The 19,626-nt window shown below is 39.5% G+C and overlaps 1 protein-coding gene across 13 annotated transcripts in view; it reads right to left on the bottom strand.

The window, feature by feature from the left end:
- Window positions 1–19,626, bottom strand: part of Tjp1 (tight junction protein 1) — a 253,021-nt gene that overhangs the window by 56,776 nt on the left and 176,619 nt on the right. For 12 of the 13 annotated variants that reach the window (XM_041654666.1, XM_041654254.1, XM_041654335.1 and 9 more), the window contains one exon: window positions 3,267–3,323. In XM_041654666.1, the coding sequence (XP_041510600.1) occupies window positions 3,267–3,323 (57 nt within the window). Of the gene's footprint in view, window positions 1–3,266; window positions 3,324–18,495; window positions 18,927–19,626 lie in introns of those variants that run through there. The other variant, XM_041654914.1, reaches the window with a different exon arrangement.

The raw sequence follows: 19,626 nt of genomic DNA, 5'->3' as shown, positions 1-19,626 counted from the left end.
TGATGAACTGTGGTCAGGACATGTAAGGCAAATAAATAAACTCTTTCCTTTCCAAGCTGATTTTGGTCATGGCGTTTATCACAGAACTAGAAAGCTAAGTACAATGACACTCAACCAAAATAAATAAATAAATAAAATTTTAAAGAAACTGGGTGACAAGCACATCAAAGTGCATTCAGGGGGGCTGGAGAGATGGCTCAGAGGTTAAGAGCATTGCCTGCTCTTCCAAAGGTCCTGAGTTCAATTCCCAGCAACCACATGGTGGCTCACAACCATCTGTAATGAGGTCCGGTGCCCTCTTCTGGCCTTCAGACATACACACAGAATATTGTATACATAATAAATAAATAAATATTTAAAAAAAAAGTGCATTCAGTAGGACAGGCCATGTGATCAGTTTCCTGCTATATGGGCCCTAGGCTCCATTCCCAGGATCACTGGGGGACTTAGGGAGGAATGGAGAATGAAGCATTAGTTATCAATCACTGTGGCAAAATACCTGACAAGAATCAGCTTGAGGAGGGGAGTGGATTATTTTAGTTCATGTAGAAAAATACAGTGTAGCATGGTAGGGACAGCATGGTAGTGGGAGTGTAAGGTCAGTCTGTTCAGTCTGAAAGTGGGGAGACCAAGTCCCAGGACCCCAGGAATGATACTACCCATATTCAGTGTGGGTCTTCCCTCCTCAGTGAAACCTGTTCAGAAACATCTTCACAGACATGCCTCAGTTTGTCTCCTAGATGACTGCAAATGCACTAACGTGGTAGTGAAAACTGATCACTACAAGGTGCTTAGCATTAATCTACAGAGAAACATTAACTAAAAAAGCTGCAATGATAATAGCTCTATCAACTAGATAGCTATTAGAACGGCTAAACACAGTTGTTAAAACTGACAATATCAAGAGTTGATGAGATGACTGAGTGACTCTCATCCAATGCTAGTGAGACAGAATTATTCAGTCTGGTAACTTCCTATAAAATTAAACAGCTAGCATAAAACAACTGCCATTCCATTTCTAACTATTTACCCGAGAAAATAGTTATGTCCATACAAAACTCTGCATCCTAAAGCAGATTTATTCATAATAACAAAAACTGCAAACAACCTAAACATACCATCAGTTATAGATGAGTAAACTATCAAACAATGGGGTGGAATTTAGTAATAAGCAGGAATAAGATACCAAACACAAGCAAGATTATAGAGAAGCTTCAAATGCATTAATCTAAGCAAATAAAGTCAGTTTCAAAAGACTACTTGTTCCATAAACCCATTTATATGACATCCCAGAAAAGGTCAAATTTTAAGACAATCAGTGGCTCAAGGCCAAGAGTAAAGGGACAGAGTTGATTATAAAGGGGACTAATAATAGAGTCACTCTGCATTTTTACTGTGATACTGGTTTTGTGACTATGTCAAAACTCAGAAATGTATACTAGGTGAGCATATTTACTGTTATATAAATTATACCAACAAAAATGATAAAGGTATTAGGAAAAAAATCTAATACTTAGAATACTATCGAGCCTTTATATCTCAACCAAATGAAAGACAAGAGGTATAAAATTATTTTATGTATCATACATCTGATTTAAACATGCAACCTATTAAGCACAATTCAAACAACAGAAAACTGTATTTCAGCTTTATGAATTAAAGATACATATTATTAAAATGACTTCATCTGAAAACTAACTGACGCCTTATCACTAAGCACAGATTCCCATACTCCCGAGACAGTCAGCGACAGTAGTGAGCAGGAACATGACTTCCCCACCCAACTTGTCAACTTCTCAGGAGTAGTCTGTCAGGGTAAGGCAGATGACACAAATTTAAACATTCTCTAAGCAGGAAAGTCATCAGTAGCTCTGCTCAAAGAGAAAAGGGGTGAATTTTGGAAGACATACTTAAACAAAGCATGAATTGGTGCCATTAGCCTTACCTTATTTTTATTTCATTTTTTTTTTTTTTTTTTTTTGAGATGAGGTGTGTAGCCCTGGCCAGCCTAGAATGTCTATCTAGAACAGGCTGGCCTTGAACTTATATACACCTGCCTCTGCCTCCCTAGTGCTGAGATTAAAATGTGTGGCACTATGCCCAGCTAAATTTTAAGCTTGCTCGGTTTTTGTTTTGTTTTTGTTTTTTTTTTTTGAGTGTGTGTGTGTCTGTCTGTCTTCTGTTTGTCTGTGTATACCTGCAGAGACCAGAGGAGAATATTGGATCCTTTGGAGATAGAGTTACAGACACAGGCGTGAGAAACCTAACATTGGTTTCAGGAACTAAAGTTGAGTCCTTTTGAAAAGCAGGCACTATTTCCTACTGAACCTTGTCTCCAGCTCCCAGCCTCATTTTAAATTGCAAACACCAAGGTTTTACAAGACAGATTGGGTCACTCCCCATTTCTAAAGCAGAAGAAAAGTACAAGTAAAATTAAAATGCAGCCTAGCCTGATTTCAAAGCTCTTATTTCTACTGTGTTTACCAATAATTTTTTCTGGGCCATTTGCAAATGTTTAGGTTGTACATACTTCAAATGAATAGTTACCTTTCAAGACTGCCCCCCCCCCATCAACCTTTTAAGATGGCCTTGAACTTCGGATCTGCCTGTGTCTACCTGCCCAGTGCCAATTTCAGATGGGGATAGAACTCAGGGCTTCATGGGTGCTAAAACTAAGCACACTATCAATTGAGCTATATACTAAACCATCTTTCAAGATTTTATTTGGAGCATAACTCGCTTTAAAACTAAACCCAAGTCTACAAACATGTATATACAGCCAGTTTAATTTAACACAGGCCAGGAGGTGGAGGCGCACGCCTTTAATCCCAGCACTTGGGAGTTAGAGGCAGGCGGATCTCTGTAAGTTCGAAGCCAGGATGATCTTCAAGAGCTAGTTCCAGGACAGGCTCCAAAGCCACAGAGAAACCCTGCCTCAAAAAAAAAAAACCAAATAAATAAATAAACAAACAAACAAAAAAACATATGTTTTATATTTTCATTCAAAATTCTAAACAACAAATCACTTAAAATTGGAGTTAAAAATAGCAAATATACAAGAAATAACCAAAGGATATGTGAAAAAGCAATCATGCTCACTTCTGACCTAAATGAAGAATTTATTACAAATCTAATTTTAAACAAAAGAATATAGAAAAAATTTCCCCTTTCTTTTGGCTTCCTGACATCTGGCTTTCCTCTATTGTTTTCAAAGCTGCCAGTATCCTGAATTATAACACAGATTATTCACTGCAGCAGAAACTCACCCTGTGAAGCGTCACTGTGTGCTGTTCCCATATAGCTGTTTCCTCCATTGCTGTGCTCTGATAAAGGAAAAGAAAACAAAGCATTTACTTTTTCAAAAATAAAAAAGTTTTTAATAAAGTTTTTAAAAAAGCATTCTGAAAACAACTTAGCACAATAAAATACCAAAACTCAAACTGTTAATATTAAAAATATTCTAGAAAACACTTAATAACTATGAAAGGGTTGTTTGTTTTTGTTTTAAGAGATAGAAAAGCAGACTCAGGAACTTCCTTTGTTTTAAGTTAATTTGGACAGATGCCGCTCTACATTAAATGCAAGCAAAAAGCAAGTTTGAGCTAGCTAAATCAGCAACCTTATGCTTAACATCAGACAGGTTAGAATAAAACAACAGTTTTAAAATATCTAAGTGGACATTTAAGAGCATTCTTTGTGTTGGATAAAGCAAGAAAAAGCAAAATCCCTCTGTTCCAGGAAAAGCAGATTAAGAACATTTGATACATTGTTTTAAAGCCACAAGTAATACTCCTCCATCCAGATTCAGTTATATATCAGACTCACTTCCTCTAAGTTCATTTACAGCCATACAGAAGGTTTTCATGTTACACATATCACAAACACGCATCTACAAAACAGTCCCTCACCCCCGAGAACCATAAGGATCAATCCAAGTTTCAGTAGATTCTGGGCAGACCACAGAGTAGCTGAGTTTTGTCTCCCATGGAGCAGAAGATAAGTGATCTAAAAATTGCACATTAAAAATTGAAAAGCAAATTTCTTTTGAATTGGGCTAATTGCTTTTGGTGGTTTAAAGTAAAACATTCTCTCTTAGCGCTACTTTTTAATAAACTGAAATGACTAATATGCATTTATTTCCAAAATAGATTTTTCAGAATTATCAAAATGTAAGGTGAAAGGGGAGAGTGCTATGCATGGCCTTCTCAGAACATCCCTCATCAGCTATTATAATAAATGCATCTTTCACAAGTGAGATTTGTTTCTGTTACATGTGTATCAGTAGCATCACAAGACTCCGTGCATCAAGGTGCCAGGGGACCATTTCTCTTTTCCCACAGCAATTTTAATTGAAGATTAATGCCACCTTAGAAAATGAACCCCTATAAAGAAAGCCTGCTTCCCTAAATTCAAAGCAACTAGATTGACTTTCCTCCCAAGTGAGTAAGGGAGGAAAGAGAAAGGAGCTCTCTGTTCACTCCCATAGATAAGAACTGCCAAACTTACCAGCTTTTGTTTCAATCTTCCAGCCATGAGCAGCAAAACTTTCTTTTAATGATACTCCCCTGGACACAAAGCTGTTTTGTTTTAAACAAAAACTGACCAGATTTTTTAAACACACACAACCACCACCAACAACAAAAACCCTCCCAAACTCTCCTCTATCGATGTGAATCAGTGACAGAGATAAGTGGATGATTAAACATCAACAGTTCCACTAAAACACACATAATAAAACGTCTGCAGTAACTGCCAGTCTGTGCAATCTCAGCTGACATTAACAATGAGAACTGCTTGCAAAGCTCTAAACTGTTTTGTTCTGGATCCACTTTGTTAACTAGTAGCAGGACTTCCATGACTTTTTAATCCCTTCCGTATCAGTCCAAACTGTAAGTGATCTGATAACGGGTACTTTCCTTGAACTGTCTTAGGGAAAGTGTGTGGTTCTCCAAAGGGCTGTGATGATCACTTAGTTTACATCGTTAGGCAAAGCAAAGGAAAGCAGGTTACAAAATAGCTTGGGTATTGTCAGATCTAATTTTGTTTAAGTCTAAGGAGGGAGAAGGCTGAAAAGATATGAAAAAGGTTCACAATGAACAGCTTGGAATAAAAGCTGTGGATATATTTCTCATTAGGTGCTTGTCTTTTTGTTCTTTGCCCACTCATAGTAAATTGGCAACATACTTAAAACTACATTCACATTCCAATGCTACTTTAGGTTTCCAACATTTGCTTCTATAGTTGGACCTTTTGTTTCCATTTATTAAATTATTAAATTTATTAAACCTTTAATTTATTAAATTATGAAAATTATTATTGCTCTGTGTGTGTCTGTCTGTCTGTCTGCCCTTCTTCTGAATAGGCAGCTTCTGCCCCTCTCCTCTCTCCCTTCCTCTTCTCTCCTGCCATTCCCCCCTCCATAACCCACTAAATAAACTCTACACCACCACCCCCCAAAAAAGAAAATGACTTTAATGAGTGAAAACTGGATCCTTTAGAATAGGGATAAACACTTCTGGAAAAACAGCTAAAATCCAACAGCTTCTGATGAGAAACATAAGTCAAGCTGAGAGGCTTCCTTTCACTCTAAGTCCTTGTGTGCTGTTTTATAATCATCATCTATTACTTGTGCAAATAAAGTTATGTGCAAACTTAATTTTCATGCTATAAACTTATTAATCTTTTTAAAATGAATCATCTTAAAATCTACATAAGGGCCTCTGTTAATCCACACCAGTCTCATTCTAAAAGTGTTTAAGCTTGTAAAGAACAGGACATTAAGCCACTAAGGATGATGATTCTTCTTCTAGTATTCTCTATTAACTATTCACGATATACAGAAAATGAGCTAGGTTAAAAATAAGAGCAGTACCCAAATCTGTTATAAATATGAAATGAGATCCTAATTTTCCTCACCTATAAGATCAGGGAATTAGTTCTTTTCAGGAAAGATCACCTATAAGATCAGGAAAAAGTTCTTTTCAGTTCCAAAAGTCTATTTAAATAAAGTATACTAAAGAATGGGTTACAAATTCAATAATTAGCATCAAAAGTGACTGCAATTCATGGCTCCTGTATTAGTTTTGAATACACTTCTAAGTCGGTATCAACTGACTAGAATCATAATTTCTAAAGAAAAAAAAGCTGTATTTCAGAATCTGCCAAGAGTTTGTTTGGCTTCTTTGTTCTAAGCTCCAGCTGGCAAATACGCTACTCAGATCACCAAATCTGAAGGGCTTCCTGCCAACTCTAGATCCTAATTCTAGGCAGTTTCATCATCCTTTAGGCCAATTACAAATGGGAGTAAGACAGGAGAGCTGAGTTGACAAGAAAGGTCATTTTCCTATTACTGAGTGTACTTATCTAGCTGCAAAAGAGGGAGAGGGTTAAACAGAGAAACAGCAAATCTCCAGACACATCATATGCATTATGATGTAATGTTTAGAACCTTAATATCAGTAGGAAAACATTAATAAATTTTAGATAATTAAACAGTGCAAGCAGAGTTCATTCTGAAGACTGTAAGTGGAAAGCAGAAAGATCAGTCAGAGGAGAATTAACATTAGGAAGGAAGTGTTACAGAGGGGTGGGGGGAGCAGCTCTGAAAGGGCAGGTAACCATTATAAATGCAGCCTCAGATAGTCTTAATTTGAGGTACCCAGGGGACCATCAGAGCAGAGACACAGGAATTAGGCAGGTGAGTATACATATTTGAAGTCAAGACTGAAATCTAGAGTAGACAAGGATCTAAGAGCCATCTACAAGACTGTAGTCCTGAAACCAATATCTAGTTTACAAAGGATTAAGATGACCCTATGGACCATAACTATTTTAGGGAAAGGAATGAAGAATCAAGAGAACTTGAGAAGTTGCCAGTGAAAATACATGAAAACCAATGGAGCTAATAACAATCCTCGATTAGGAAAATCAAGTCCTACTTTTTTGGAAACAACTCTTTGACCTGAACTGGAGCTGTAAAGTTTGTTTCTGTTTTGTTTTGTGTTTTACTGTTGTTGTTAGCTTTTTATTCTACCTAAAGTAGAAATAAGAAAAGTTCCTGGGGCGAGATTGAGTCAGGAACTAAGAAGTATGGGGACAGATCCCGGCCCCCTGAGAATTCTCAAATAGTGTCATGCTCTGACCCCCACTCTATAGCTGCAGTACAAAGACAGGAAATAGTATATGTGTTAAAAGATAGCAGATGGCATATCCTGGTAATGATCTGAGGAAAACTGTTTAAATTCTCAAAACAGAGATGCCAAGAGGTAGTAAAAGAAGATTAATCTAAAGTTCGATGGAGTAAAGTTCTGAAAAGATTCCCAGAGCAATCAGGGATCCAACAAAATTCATAAATACAATAAAAAAAAGCAATTCATTAAATGTAAGACTTTAAGTAGTTATTGAAATAAGCATGTAGTGACTACAGGATAAAGTTTCAATAGAAATTAAGAAACATGAACACAACTATGTCAGAAATGTGTGAAAATACTGACAGTGGCCGTATTTCACAATTAAAAAATCATGTAGAAAAATGAAAAAGGTGCCAATTTTGTGAAAAAAAATAAAAAGAAAGCATATTTATATATTTGCAGGGAAAAGGTTGGCTTTAGAATCATGTACGTAAATTTTTGTATTTGCCAAAGTGAACAAACAGATATAAATCTTATAACCCACAAAAGAACATAAGCCTTAACTTAAGCAGACAAAAGTCATTTACCAGTTAGAAGCCAGGACAGAGTTACCCTTATACACAGGCATAGAAGTTGGAAAAAACTCTTAGGTACTGGTTAAGATTCTTTCTTGCCCTAGAAGCTAAGCAAAGAGGTGTATCCAATTTAAAAATTAACTTACATACACCATGATCTCTTTTTAGTTCAATGTACTGCTAGAAATACTTCAAAATAAAGTATCTTGATAGAAGTTATAATGGAATTACAAAAGTACATCAAATATATATATATATATATAAATAATTTGCCCACTTGTCTATCTTTTTTTAAAAAAAGATAAGCATTGGAACAATTAATTAATTACAGTACTCTGGAAACTGGTACTGGCAAGGGACTAAATGTTTATTCTGTCTTCCATATACAAACAGTAACACTGGGTAACCGAACAGTACATGAAAGGAAGTTTTCCTTAGATACTCCAGCTAATAAATCACAAAAGAATAACATTTAAACACCATCATTTGGTGACACCTGGTGCATTAAGAAATCTAAGCAATGCTTTTGTTCAAGTCCATGGAAGGCCTGGCCCTTTCTAAATGGAGACAGGAGGAATGGATGGGGGAGACACAGGAGGAGGACGGAAAATAAATGAAAAAATACTAATTAAATAAAAAAAAGAAATCTAGGGCTGGAGAGGTGGCTCAGAGGTTAAGAGCACTGACTGTTCTTCCAGAGGTCCTGAGTTCAATTCCCAGCAACCACATGGTGGCTCACAACCATCTGTAATGAGATTTGGTGCTCTCTACTGGCCTATAGGATATATGTAGGCAGAATACTACATACATAATAAATAAATCTTTTAAAAAAAAGAAATCTAGGCAATCAAGCACTTATCAATTATAAAGCCGGGTGTAGTGGTCTATGCTTATGATCTCAGCTCTTAATTAAGGGAAGGCATGAGGAACAAGGCAACTAGAGGTACACCAAGAGTTTAAGACTAGTCTGGGATCCAAAAGATCATGTGGAAGGTGGGGGGTATGGAGGGAAAGATCTTATAAAAACAAATAAACAAAAAAGTTATGTGATAATGGGTTCATTAATTGGTATCTGTACTGAAATCAGAACATGGAAGTTTCATCATAATTTCCATTTGAAGTGTTTTTCACTTAAAAAAAGAAAGACAACTTGAAGGATCGGGAAATCATTAATCTGAGAAGACCCAAACCAAGAATGCCCCTACCATGACCCAGCTGCACTAAGAAAAATTCCTTCAGCAGCTGCCTTCTTTTTCAGAAAAGAAAAAGTATAGGGAATCTTAGAGATAAGCAAACATCTTACAGGAGCATTTTAAAAGATCGTCTAATAACAATCAAGTATGTAACTATGTAAAGCAGACAATTAGGTCTGAGTTCTAAGTGGGGAAAGATGTATAGGATAGGATCTTGACATTCCTGAGTTCTGACCTCATTTCTGAGCTCAGGACAAATCTCTTGAGGAAAAAAGAAACTAATGCTGGATGACTGAGGGATGGATGTGGGAAACATACCAGGTAAAAAAAGCAGTCTAATCAAAAGCCAATCCCTGGCAGGACATCTGAATTTATTATGTACTATGAGACTGTATTAAGTTCTGCAAATAACCAGGCACAATCAAATAAGACCACGCTTCTACCAGAGCTTACATGCTAGTGGGAGACACAGATGACCCAAACACTTCCTGCCTTGATTATAATCATGGCTTAAATAAGCACTACTAAGAAAGAAAACCAGTGTCCTGGGAGGAACAGAGAAACCTGGCAGAAAGTATACATAGCAGAACTGAAAGGGGGCTGGAAGAGATGGGAAAACCGGAGCTAAGGTATTCTTTAGAAGGCTACTATAGTACTCCAAAGAGAATTAGTGTGTATGTTTCAGATGTGGAGGGGGGAAGATAGTAAATGGTAGAAAATACAGATAGAATTACAAGACAAGATCAGAGGTGCTCAGCTGATAAAAACTGAAAAACTTGCTAATCAATCACTCACCACTAAGTGAATATCCAAACTGAGTCATATACACTGGATTTATAATGCACTTCAAAGCCTCTCTATTGCCTAATCCAAACTAGGCTGTAGCTCTCTTTTTTTGTTTTGTTTTTTGTTTTTATTTTTCAAGACAGGGTTTCTCTGTAGCTTTGGAGCCTGTCCTGGAGTTAGCTCTTATAGGCCAGGCTGACCTCGAACTCACAGAGATTGGTCTGCTTCTGCCTCCCGAGTGCTGGGATTAAAGGTGTGCGCACCCCGCTAGGCTATAGCTCTTAACGTTAACATAAGACAGTTTTCCTAGGTATCTCAAAAGCCCAAGCACCTCCTCTTACACTAAAAAATAACTTACCGAATTGAGCCTACTTATCTACAGAATGAACTTTATACATAAACAAGATCAACCATACGTGCCTTTTTCCAATATTAAAATGCACTTCTGATATTTTAAAAAGATGTGTCAATCCTGGTAACTTATTATGTGTTAGGTTCCCTGCTGAGTATAAAATTACCTTGAGCTGGGGACTGTTTTCTACTCCTTCCTTTTAAATGGGTGAGACAGTAGCTAATGGTAGAAAGATCCCCCAAAATCCAAAACCTAGACCCCAAACTCAGTAAGTGAAAGAACCTTAAGCTTATTCAATGACCATATTTTTTATGTCCTTATCTTACTGGACTTCTTGCAGTAGAGAATCTGGCCTGCTGCTTACATTAGTATCCACTTTCTAATTCATTTATATAAATTTGCTTAATGCATTTTTATATATTAGTACTCTTTCACAATAAGATAAAAAATTAGTTGGCATTTTAAGTCAAGGCATGTATGACAAAATCCAGATTTATAGCCTGTTCTGAAAAACTGGAAGATCTGGCTTGTCTGACCACAGGAAAGAAACCAGCTGGAGCTTCCTTCACTGCAGCTTGCTTCCAACCAATACAGTAGTACCAATGCTTACAGCTTTACGACTGCTGCTCCTCGTCCAGTCTAAGACTTATCTGACGCATACTAAAGCTCATCTGATGCTCATTTAGAACACAGGAGCATTTAAATGGACACATATTTGAGTTATAATCAGATGTGTGACTAACTATAGCAAATGAATTAGCCTTGGATCCTTCACCTGTAAAAGAAAATAGTAATATCTAACAGAATTGTAAAGATCAAATAGCATAGCTATGAAACACTAAGCTCAGTATCTGTGAGTCAGCACTCAACATAAATGCAGAACCTACTTTCAATGCCCACTCATTTCCAATTTTATGGGCAATATAGCATCAGTATAGTACAGTACATTTTGTTTGATTAAATAGTCCAGTATAACAAAAAAAAAAACAAATTATTGAGTAAGTATTCTAAAGTTCTTTTCGAACTGATACTACTGGAAAAAATTTACATTTTGAATGACAGATCTGTTTTTACATGCTTTTTTGTCTAAAATACATATTCTCTCGATTGGAAATTTCAATGGTCTTACCAGAGTCAAGTAAATCCCACTATGGATTTAGGATTTAATCATAAAATATTCTCAAAATTAAAACTAACCAAAGCAGCTTTCACAACTGTTGGAACTCTAATAGCTGAATATTTTGTTCCGATAATTCTTTTTGCACAATATTCAACCAGTATAAAACTACAACTTAACCTACTCTTCTCCCTCCAAAGTTTTAGGCAAGAAGTTTCCCTACAACAAAAGACTATGAAGGGCAGGCTAGTGAAATAGTCTTGGAATCCCTGCACTCAGGAGGCTGAAGTAGAACTGAGTTCAAAATCAGTCTGGGTCACATAACAAGTTTGAGGTCAGCCTAGGCAGATCAAGTAGTCCAAGACAGTCTGGAACTACGTACACAGATGAGGATGACCTGAGTCCTCAGGCCTCCACCTTCCCAGAGTTGGGGTTAGAGGCATGCATGTCCACACACACTTTATGCATCACTAGGGACTGACACTGGGCCTTGTGTGTGCTACACAAATAAGCACTTTACCAACTGAGTGATACACCCAGTCCAAAATTCTTTGTTTTTTACACAATGAATTGCAAGTTTTAAAACTGAAGCCGGGTGATGGTGGTGCACACCTTTAATCCTAACACTCAGGAGGCAGAGGCAGGCAAGTCTCTCAGTTCGAGGCTAGCCTGGACTACAGAGCTAGTTCCAAGGCAGTTAGGGTTACAAATGAACAAAAAGATTTAATTAGGGGGCCTGGAGAGATGGCTCAGCTGTTAAGAACACTGCTGCTCTTCCAGAGGACCTGGGTTCAATTCCCAGCACCAGCAGGGCAGCTCACAACTGTCTAACTCCAAATCCCCGAGGATCCAACACCCTTCAACAAACATACATGTAGGCAAAACATCAATGCAAATAAAAATTAAATGAATGAGTAAAAATTTTAAGAGATTTAATTATAAATTTAATATATATTCCAATCATTTGAAATTGTTCTAAAAGCTGATGTGGTAGCTCACACCAATAACACCAGTAACTAAATTCAGGGCTGATCTCAGCTACACAATGAGATTGATCCCAGTTTGATGAAAACTCACCTCAAAACAGTAATAATAACAAAAACTTTTTTTATACTAGCACCAATATCAAAAAACTCCTAAAAGAAGAAATGGAGTTTTTTATTTTATTTTTGTCTGATACAGGGTCTCTCTGTGTAGCTCTGGCTGTCTCCAACTCACTCTGTAGACCAGGACAGCCTTCAACTCACAAAGATCCACCTGCCTCTACCTCCTGTGTGCTGGGATTAAAGATGTGCACCTGGCTGAAAATAGAATTTTTTTTATCTTGGGAAAGTACTCTATTTTAAAAAATAAAAAACAAAAGAATTCAGAAAATTAAAACAAATTCATTGCCGGGCAATGGTGGCGCACGCCTTTAATCCCAGCACTCCGGAGGCAGAGGCAGGCGGATCTCTTTGAGTTCAAGACCAGCCTGGTCTACAGAGCTAGTTCCAGGACAGGCTCCAAAGCCACAGAGAAACCCTGTCTCGAAAAACCAAAAAAAATAAAACAAATTTATTGAAACTTTTGCTCCTAATTACTATTCACAGAAAATATTCTTTACTTTGACCTTCTTTGCGTGAACGGCAAACCTGAATGAATATATCTGTCAGCCAACTGACGTCCTGGTACGCTGCCAGCACAAAACACCTTGTTCTGACACATAACTAAAATGCACCTGTGGTAAAATCTAATAACATGTTATCTTTCAATGTACCCCAAAGTTAAGATTTACTACGACAATGCTGGGCGACGGTGGCACATGCCTTTAATCCCAGCACTTGGGAGGCAGAGGCAGGCGGACCAGCCTGGTCTACAAGAGCTAGTTCCAGGACAGGCTCCAAAGCCACAGAAAAACCCTGTCTCGAAAAACCCAAAAAAAAAAAAAAAAAGATTTACCACGACATACTACAAATACAACAGCTTAGGGCCTATTTATACCACCAATAGTATATTCCATGGTAAAAAAAAGTTTGGCACCACTAGCTTTATAGTGAACTGTACAGCCAATCATTCAGAATCCAATTATTTTTTCCATTTTTGGGTTATAAGATGAAACACCCTTCATAACTACCCAAGCTTCTCACTCATTATTAAGAATTTATCTGCTTACGAAGAAATGGAATAGTTGGCCCATAAAGGAGCAACCTGAAGCCACTCTTCTCTGTAATAAATAAATTAAGCAGCACACTAGGTCAAAGACAGCAAAAGGTCTGTTTTTATCGTTGCCTTACAAAGGAAATGCTACTCAGAAACAGAGCAATCTAGTCTAAGTCTGAAACTTGGTAAACTATCCTAAGGTCTTTCTACCAGATTAAATGTTGCCAAATTCACAAGATGGTCTTTTGTTTGTTATTGACATTGTCTTTCAAAGCTTGGAATTGAAAACAAATTCCAGTCAAATATTTCAGGAATATTATTCTAAAGAAAAGCCATCTTTTAATTTTAATTGACATTTGATAAAAACTCTGCTGCCCCCACCTCCCTCACCCCAAGTTTGTCATCCATAATTAGGCGGTTCATTGGGGACTTGGAGTGAGGGTGAAGGCAAGCTTTGAATTTAAACCTGGATTCTTTGCTTTTCAGAAGACTGAATTATTAACACATCAGAGCTAGATCAAGAAAAAAAAACTGCATCTCCTAAATGTTCATCGAAACTATGATTTTCAAAGACACCCCCGGATGGTGGTGGCACAAGCCTTTAATCCCAGCACTCGGGAGGCAGAAGCAGGTGATCTCTGTGAGTTCGAAGCCAGCCTGGTCTACAAGAGCTAGTTCCAGGACAGGCCCCAAAGCTACAGAGAAACTCTGTCTTGAAAAACCAAAAAGACACCCAACCAAAAAGATTAAAAATAAAGTTTAAAAAAAATACATTTCCATGACAGCACAGTGATCTTATTCATTATTCCTAACAATTGCACTGAATTTACATCAGGTCTCAAAATAGAAAAGGATTAAAGAGCAGGTAGGTCAGAGGCAGAATCCCAATTGTAGAATTTAAAAAAAGTGAAACTACTGTAATTTTCCCCTCTAAGCAAACAAGAAACAGTACTATAAATAAATACCCATCATAGCCCTAAAAGCCACAGACTGGTTCATGCTCCGAACTATTGTGAGTAAGGCCGACACTAACCATCACAGCAAGCAACAGGCAGCATTAAGTCTCCCTCAAACCCAAAATAAAAGTTCACTTTACAAGCTCCTACCATGAAAACATGTATTGGGGAAAATGGCACTGTATCAATAAGTTATGAAGCTACATAATGTAGTGACTACCAGCCAATTTACATGAATTAGAGCTTTAATGAATGGCATCTAAAATGCTGAAAACACCTACATACTTAAAAGTATGGTGAACACTATTGTACAAACTGAATAAGGAGGAGGGAGTAATCATTAGAACAAAAAACATATGGTAGCAGACTCAATAAAGTCAAAATATTAAGCCTTAACTGAGGTTGTACTTTACTCCTGAAGTATATGAAGCAAATACTCATCAGTTAAGTACCAAATTAAAATTTAATAGTTCCTCAACAAACAATCCTTATCCGTAAAGACTGATATAATAAGTTTTGCACATTAGCTTACTTATTTTCTGCAGTTAAGTTTCTTTTTGCTTTTTTTTTTTTCGTTTTTCGAGACAGGGTTTCTCTGTGGCTTTCCAGTTAAGTTTCAAAAATGTTCAGCTATGGGGGCTGGAGAGATGGCTCAGTGGTTAAGAGCATTGCCTGCTCTTCCAAAGGTCCTGAGTTCAATTCCCAGCAACCACATGGTGGCTCATAACCATCTGTAAAGACGTCTGGCGCCCTCATCTGGCCTTCAGGCATACAGACAGAATATTGTATACATAATAAATAAATATTTAAAAAAAAATGTTCAGCTATTGAAAAACCTCACTGTGCCTCACTTGATATAGATTCCTGAGAAACCTCACAAAAAACAGAGCAATGGTTTCTACCCGTCTACATTATTTCAGACATAGCCACTAGGAAAAAGAAAACTGCTTCTCAGACACAAACATTTCATTACACAGAACAAGACAGCCAAGGAGGGCACAAGAATTTTTACTGTTTCCTCCAAAGTGATACAACTTGAAATTCCAGAAGCCATTCAACTTCCTTTAGTCGCTTTCTGTGGGTCACTCAACAAAAATGCTCCTAATAATTACTAATACTATTTTCTTATCTAATTAAGCAATTATTTGATAAGGCAGGGAACCAGCACCAAATTTGTTTTCAACTTTCAAGTAACTGTTATCAAGTACACTAGTAAGCAAAATTCATTGCAGATCAGATGCACATCATACACATACGGAGCCCTTTCCTTTGTTTACTTAATACCAGGCACAGAGAACCCCTTTTCAAACATTCATGTTTGTAGTAATGTGTGTGCACACACGCGTAAGAACACGCTTATGTCTCCCTAGGCTTGTTTCCTAGTGTTTGTCACTTAGGAGGGCAGGGAAGGAAGGAAGGATGGCTTAGTGAGTAAGGGCACTTGCGACTCACTGGGTGGATGTGTGCACTCCTATCAGACACCCACAACAGAGGACAATTACAACAGAGTCACCTACATTTTCTTGTAGTTGCATATATGAAGCAGAAAAGAAACATTTTTACAATAAGATACCGGTCTTTGTAGTTTAATTCACTGAATAATGGATCCTTTCCCAATAATCTATACTTAGTTTGACAAACAGTCACAGTTTTCCCTTTTGCTGGGCCACGTGTGCCTAGGCAAACTATTTCCACTTCATAGCATTATTGTGTGAACTAAATGAATTACCCACACAAAACAATCCTTGCGCATATTAAAAGTTGATCGCAATCACTATTATTTATATATTTATTAATTATTTACTTATGTCTGGTTGTGTGGCTCCATTCTCCTATTCTTGAAATAATAACCTACCTTAAATTACTCTGAATTCATAAGCAATTAGATTTTCTGAACTGATTTTCTCCATTCATTTATGTGCTAAGATAAACATCTTGTCAAGCTATCATGGTTCCTATAATACCACACTGGAACTCTCTTTGGAAATGCACTGCACTTAAACATCAATTCAAGGACCACAGGGAAGTTCTGCCTCTCTTCACCCAGAGTTTGATGGCACTGTCTTGGATTAGATTTCCTTCACCCTGACTGGGGCAACAACTCATTATTTGTTGTATTTCTTTTTTTTTTTTTCTTCTTCTCTTTCTTTTGATTTTTCAAGAAAGGGTTTCTCTGTAGCATTGAAGCCTGTCCTGGAAATCGCTCTGTAGACCAGGGTGGCCTTGAACTCACAGAAATCCGCCTGCCTCTGCTAAAAGTAAAGGCGTCACTGCCTGGCATTGTCGTATTTATTCTTAAGTAGAGGCTTTGGAGGAAGATTTTTAATGGTACTTTCAAGTGAACTCTTTGACATAGCACTTTCGTTTTTAAGAATCTGCCATATAGTAGTAAGTGTACAGACACAGAAATGTAAGTACAATTATATAGTGCAATAACATTGTAATAACAATCTCCTGGAAACAAGCCAAACATCTCCCCAAAAAGGCAATGATGACCTGAGCAGCGAGATGAAAACTACTGAACCATTACAAAACTACAGAATCAAAGGATTGGCTCAGACACAAGTTCTACAACTGCTGCGCTAAAAACAGAAGAGCAAGCTGCGAACTCAGCGTCCGTACGATTTCTAACTGCGGTAGCAGAAACAAAAGCACCCTATGGAAAGCACTGGCAGAGATGGGCTCTGAAGCACTTTTGATTCTCTGAGAACAGTAAATGTGACTTATGGAAACAACTGATTAGCACTGCATTTACCTGCTTGTTTATGGTGGGTCTAGTTTTAAAAGACTTCAAAGTGCATCCCAAATACAGCAACCAAGAAAATAACCCGTTAACTCCCAGTTAAGTGTGCAAATATCTAACTAGAGAGGTTTTGCTATGTTTCATAAAAATCTCAAAATCGTAACTTACGTGTAAAAACACACTTTCTAAATCACCTTGCCATAGCAAGGGATTGGAAACACTTCTCTTGTAATAACACTTTTCAAGTGTGTTGTATTGAATAACAAGTACCAGGGCTCACACTTCGAAACAAAGTGACATTCTGGGTAAAATGGCAACAAAGCCTTTCTTCCCAGGAAAGGAAGTCCCAGCCAGGGAAATAACATGTTTTACGTCTTATAAGTAACAAAATGTTGCACGGATTCTAGTTTGTGGCCCCAGTCTTAGGCTGAGATCGTTCACCAATGTACGTTCAAAAAAATACAGACTACATTATTCCTAAAGGAAGAATACTCCATTTCTTAAAACAATCTAGTCACTACTAACCTAACCGCTAACTAATGCCAGCCAAAAAACAAGGTCCTGTTAAGAATTCAGACACTTCCTTCATCTGCTCCCAAAGGTTAAGTATTTCAAACAGAAAAATACACAAAATCACCACCTGTTTTAAGCTGTAGGAGTAATAGATTTTTTAAAGGGAGATTTTTTTCACTCGTCAGATTTTGTATTCCTGTCATTGTTTGAAAGCAAGCACTTTAGGATGTCTTAAAAAAAACTAAAGTATACAAAAAAGGGGGGAGTCTATTTTCAAAAAAAATTTTTAGCTGAATGTAGCACTTAATAATAAGACATGTTGTGTCAAGAAACACGCTTCAAAACACACGGGAAGATGGATCGGAAAGTTGTTTTCTGAAGAATTCACCGGATATTTTGTTGTTGTCGTCGTTTGAGTTCATCTTACTGTCCATGTGTAAGGACACTTTGTGATACTTTTGAAGTTGAAATCAAAGTGCTAAGAACTCTCCTTCCTCTGCTGCCTCGCATAAATAATAAACCTCAAAATAAACCTTAGCTACTCTCGAGCTGAGTGTTTTGCTGTCTCAAAGCTTTATCGCTGCCATTGCGCATACCGCAGCGGGTGACATCAGATCGAAACTACAGGGTTTCGCCGGGTACCAACCACTCCTCCGGAGACAAGCCCCGGCTACCCACCCGCCTGTTGCAGGTGACACCCCCGGTCTCCGCGGACACGCTCTCGGGGACCTGAGAATCCTCACCCGAGGCGACTTTCCAGGCGCGAGACCTGTTGCACGTCGCCTCCCGACGCGATCAGGAGCCTGGCACCAGCAGCCGTGCACCTGCCCGGGCGGCAGGCGCGCCCCCAGCCCGCCCTCGTCCCCTCCCTCCCCGCCTCGCCACAGTCGCCCCCGGCTACCGCCCGCGGGGAGGGCGGGGCGAGGTCCCCGCCGGTCTCCCCCGTCCCCCACCGCCCCGCCCGCAGCCCCTGCCGGCCGTGAGCCCTCACCTTAGCGGCCGCGGCCCTGGCGGACATCTTGTCTCTCCCGGCGCCGCGCGAGGCTCTTCGGACCCGAAACTCCGCGCCGCCGGCCCGCCCGCCCGCTCCTCACGCCACCGTCCGCATAAACATCTCCCGGGGACGAGCGGGGCAGGGGCGGGGGCGGCCGGAAAGGCCCGGCCCACGGGGAGGGGATTCAAGTGGGACAAAAGTCCGGGAAGCGTCCGCCCCGCCCGGGCTTCTCCGCGGGGCACACCCGGCCGCCGGCTCGGCCTCCGTCGTCCTCGGCCCGCTCGCCTCTCCGCAGCACCGGGACTCCCGGCTGTCCCCTCCGCCCTCGGGCGTCTCTTCGGAAGCTTGCTCCCGCACCTAACTTCCCCGGAACGCGCGGCCGCCAAGAGACGTGCCGTCGGCGGGCAGAGCCGTCGCGGGCAACTCAAGCAGCCACGCAAAACCTGCCGGACAGGGCCACTGAGCATGCCCGGCCGGCGGGGGCGGGGCCTCGGCGGGGGCGGGGCCAGGCCGGGTCCGACCCCCGCGCGGAAGGAAAAGCTCTGCTCTCCAAGTAACTTGCTAGGCGGTTTCCGCTGCCGCGCGAGTCATCCTGTTTGTTTTTTATCAAAGATCCGGCAGAATTCGCCCCCAAGAACCCCAAACTCCTGCGTACCAAAGCTTTTCGACTCCCTACGGAGACCTGTCTACTCTCTCCTCAGCCAGCCACCCCGGGTCAGTCCCCACGCAGGAGTGTGGCAGGAAAGGCGGGCCTGGCCAATACCTGACTGTGATTTCCTTAACCTCGCAGGTAACAATGGTCACAACTGTCACCACGTGTCTGGGCATTGTTACCCTATTGAAGAGAGATGTGTTTTTGTTTAAAGCACACGAAAAGCGCTCTAGCAGGCTCAGAACAAGCCAACTGCCTTTAAACCAACTTACAGATCTGGCGCTGAGGGGAACAAGCATCCAATGATAACCCCAGCCACTTCTGCCTCCCTAGACATTTTGGGCTATCAAGATTGCTGAAATTCTTGGCCCCTGAAGACCTAGAAGAGGCTGCCTGCCTTTCTAAACCACGTCCTCCAGCTCAAGCTGGACAGAAATGGATGTTAAATACACACGGAACTCACCATCCAGTTCTGT

This window comes from Microtus oregoni, unplaced genomic scaffold, assembly GCF_018167655.1.
Source record: "Microtus oregoni isolate MIOR12 unplaced genomic scaffold, Mior012 000000F_ref0000247, whole genome shotgun sequence".
Lineage (NCBI taxonomy): Eukaryota > Metazoa > Chordata > Mammalia > Rodentia > Cricetidae > Microtus > Microtus oregoni.
Note: the sequence above shows the minus strand (reverse complement) of the source record. Positions and strands in the feature narration are given on the sequence as shown.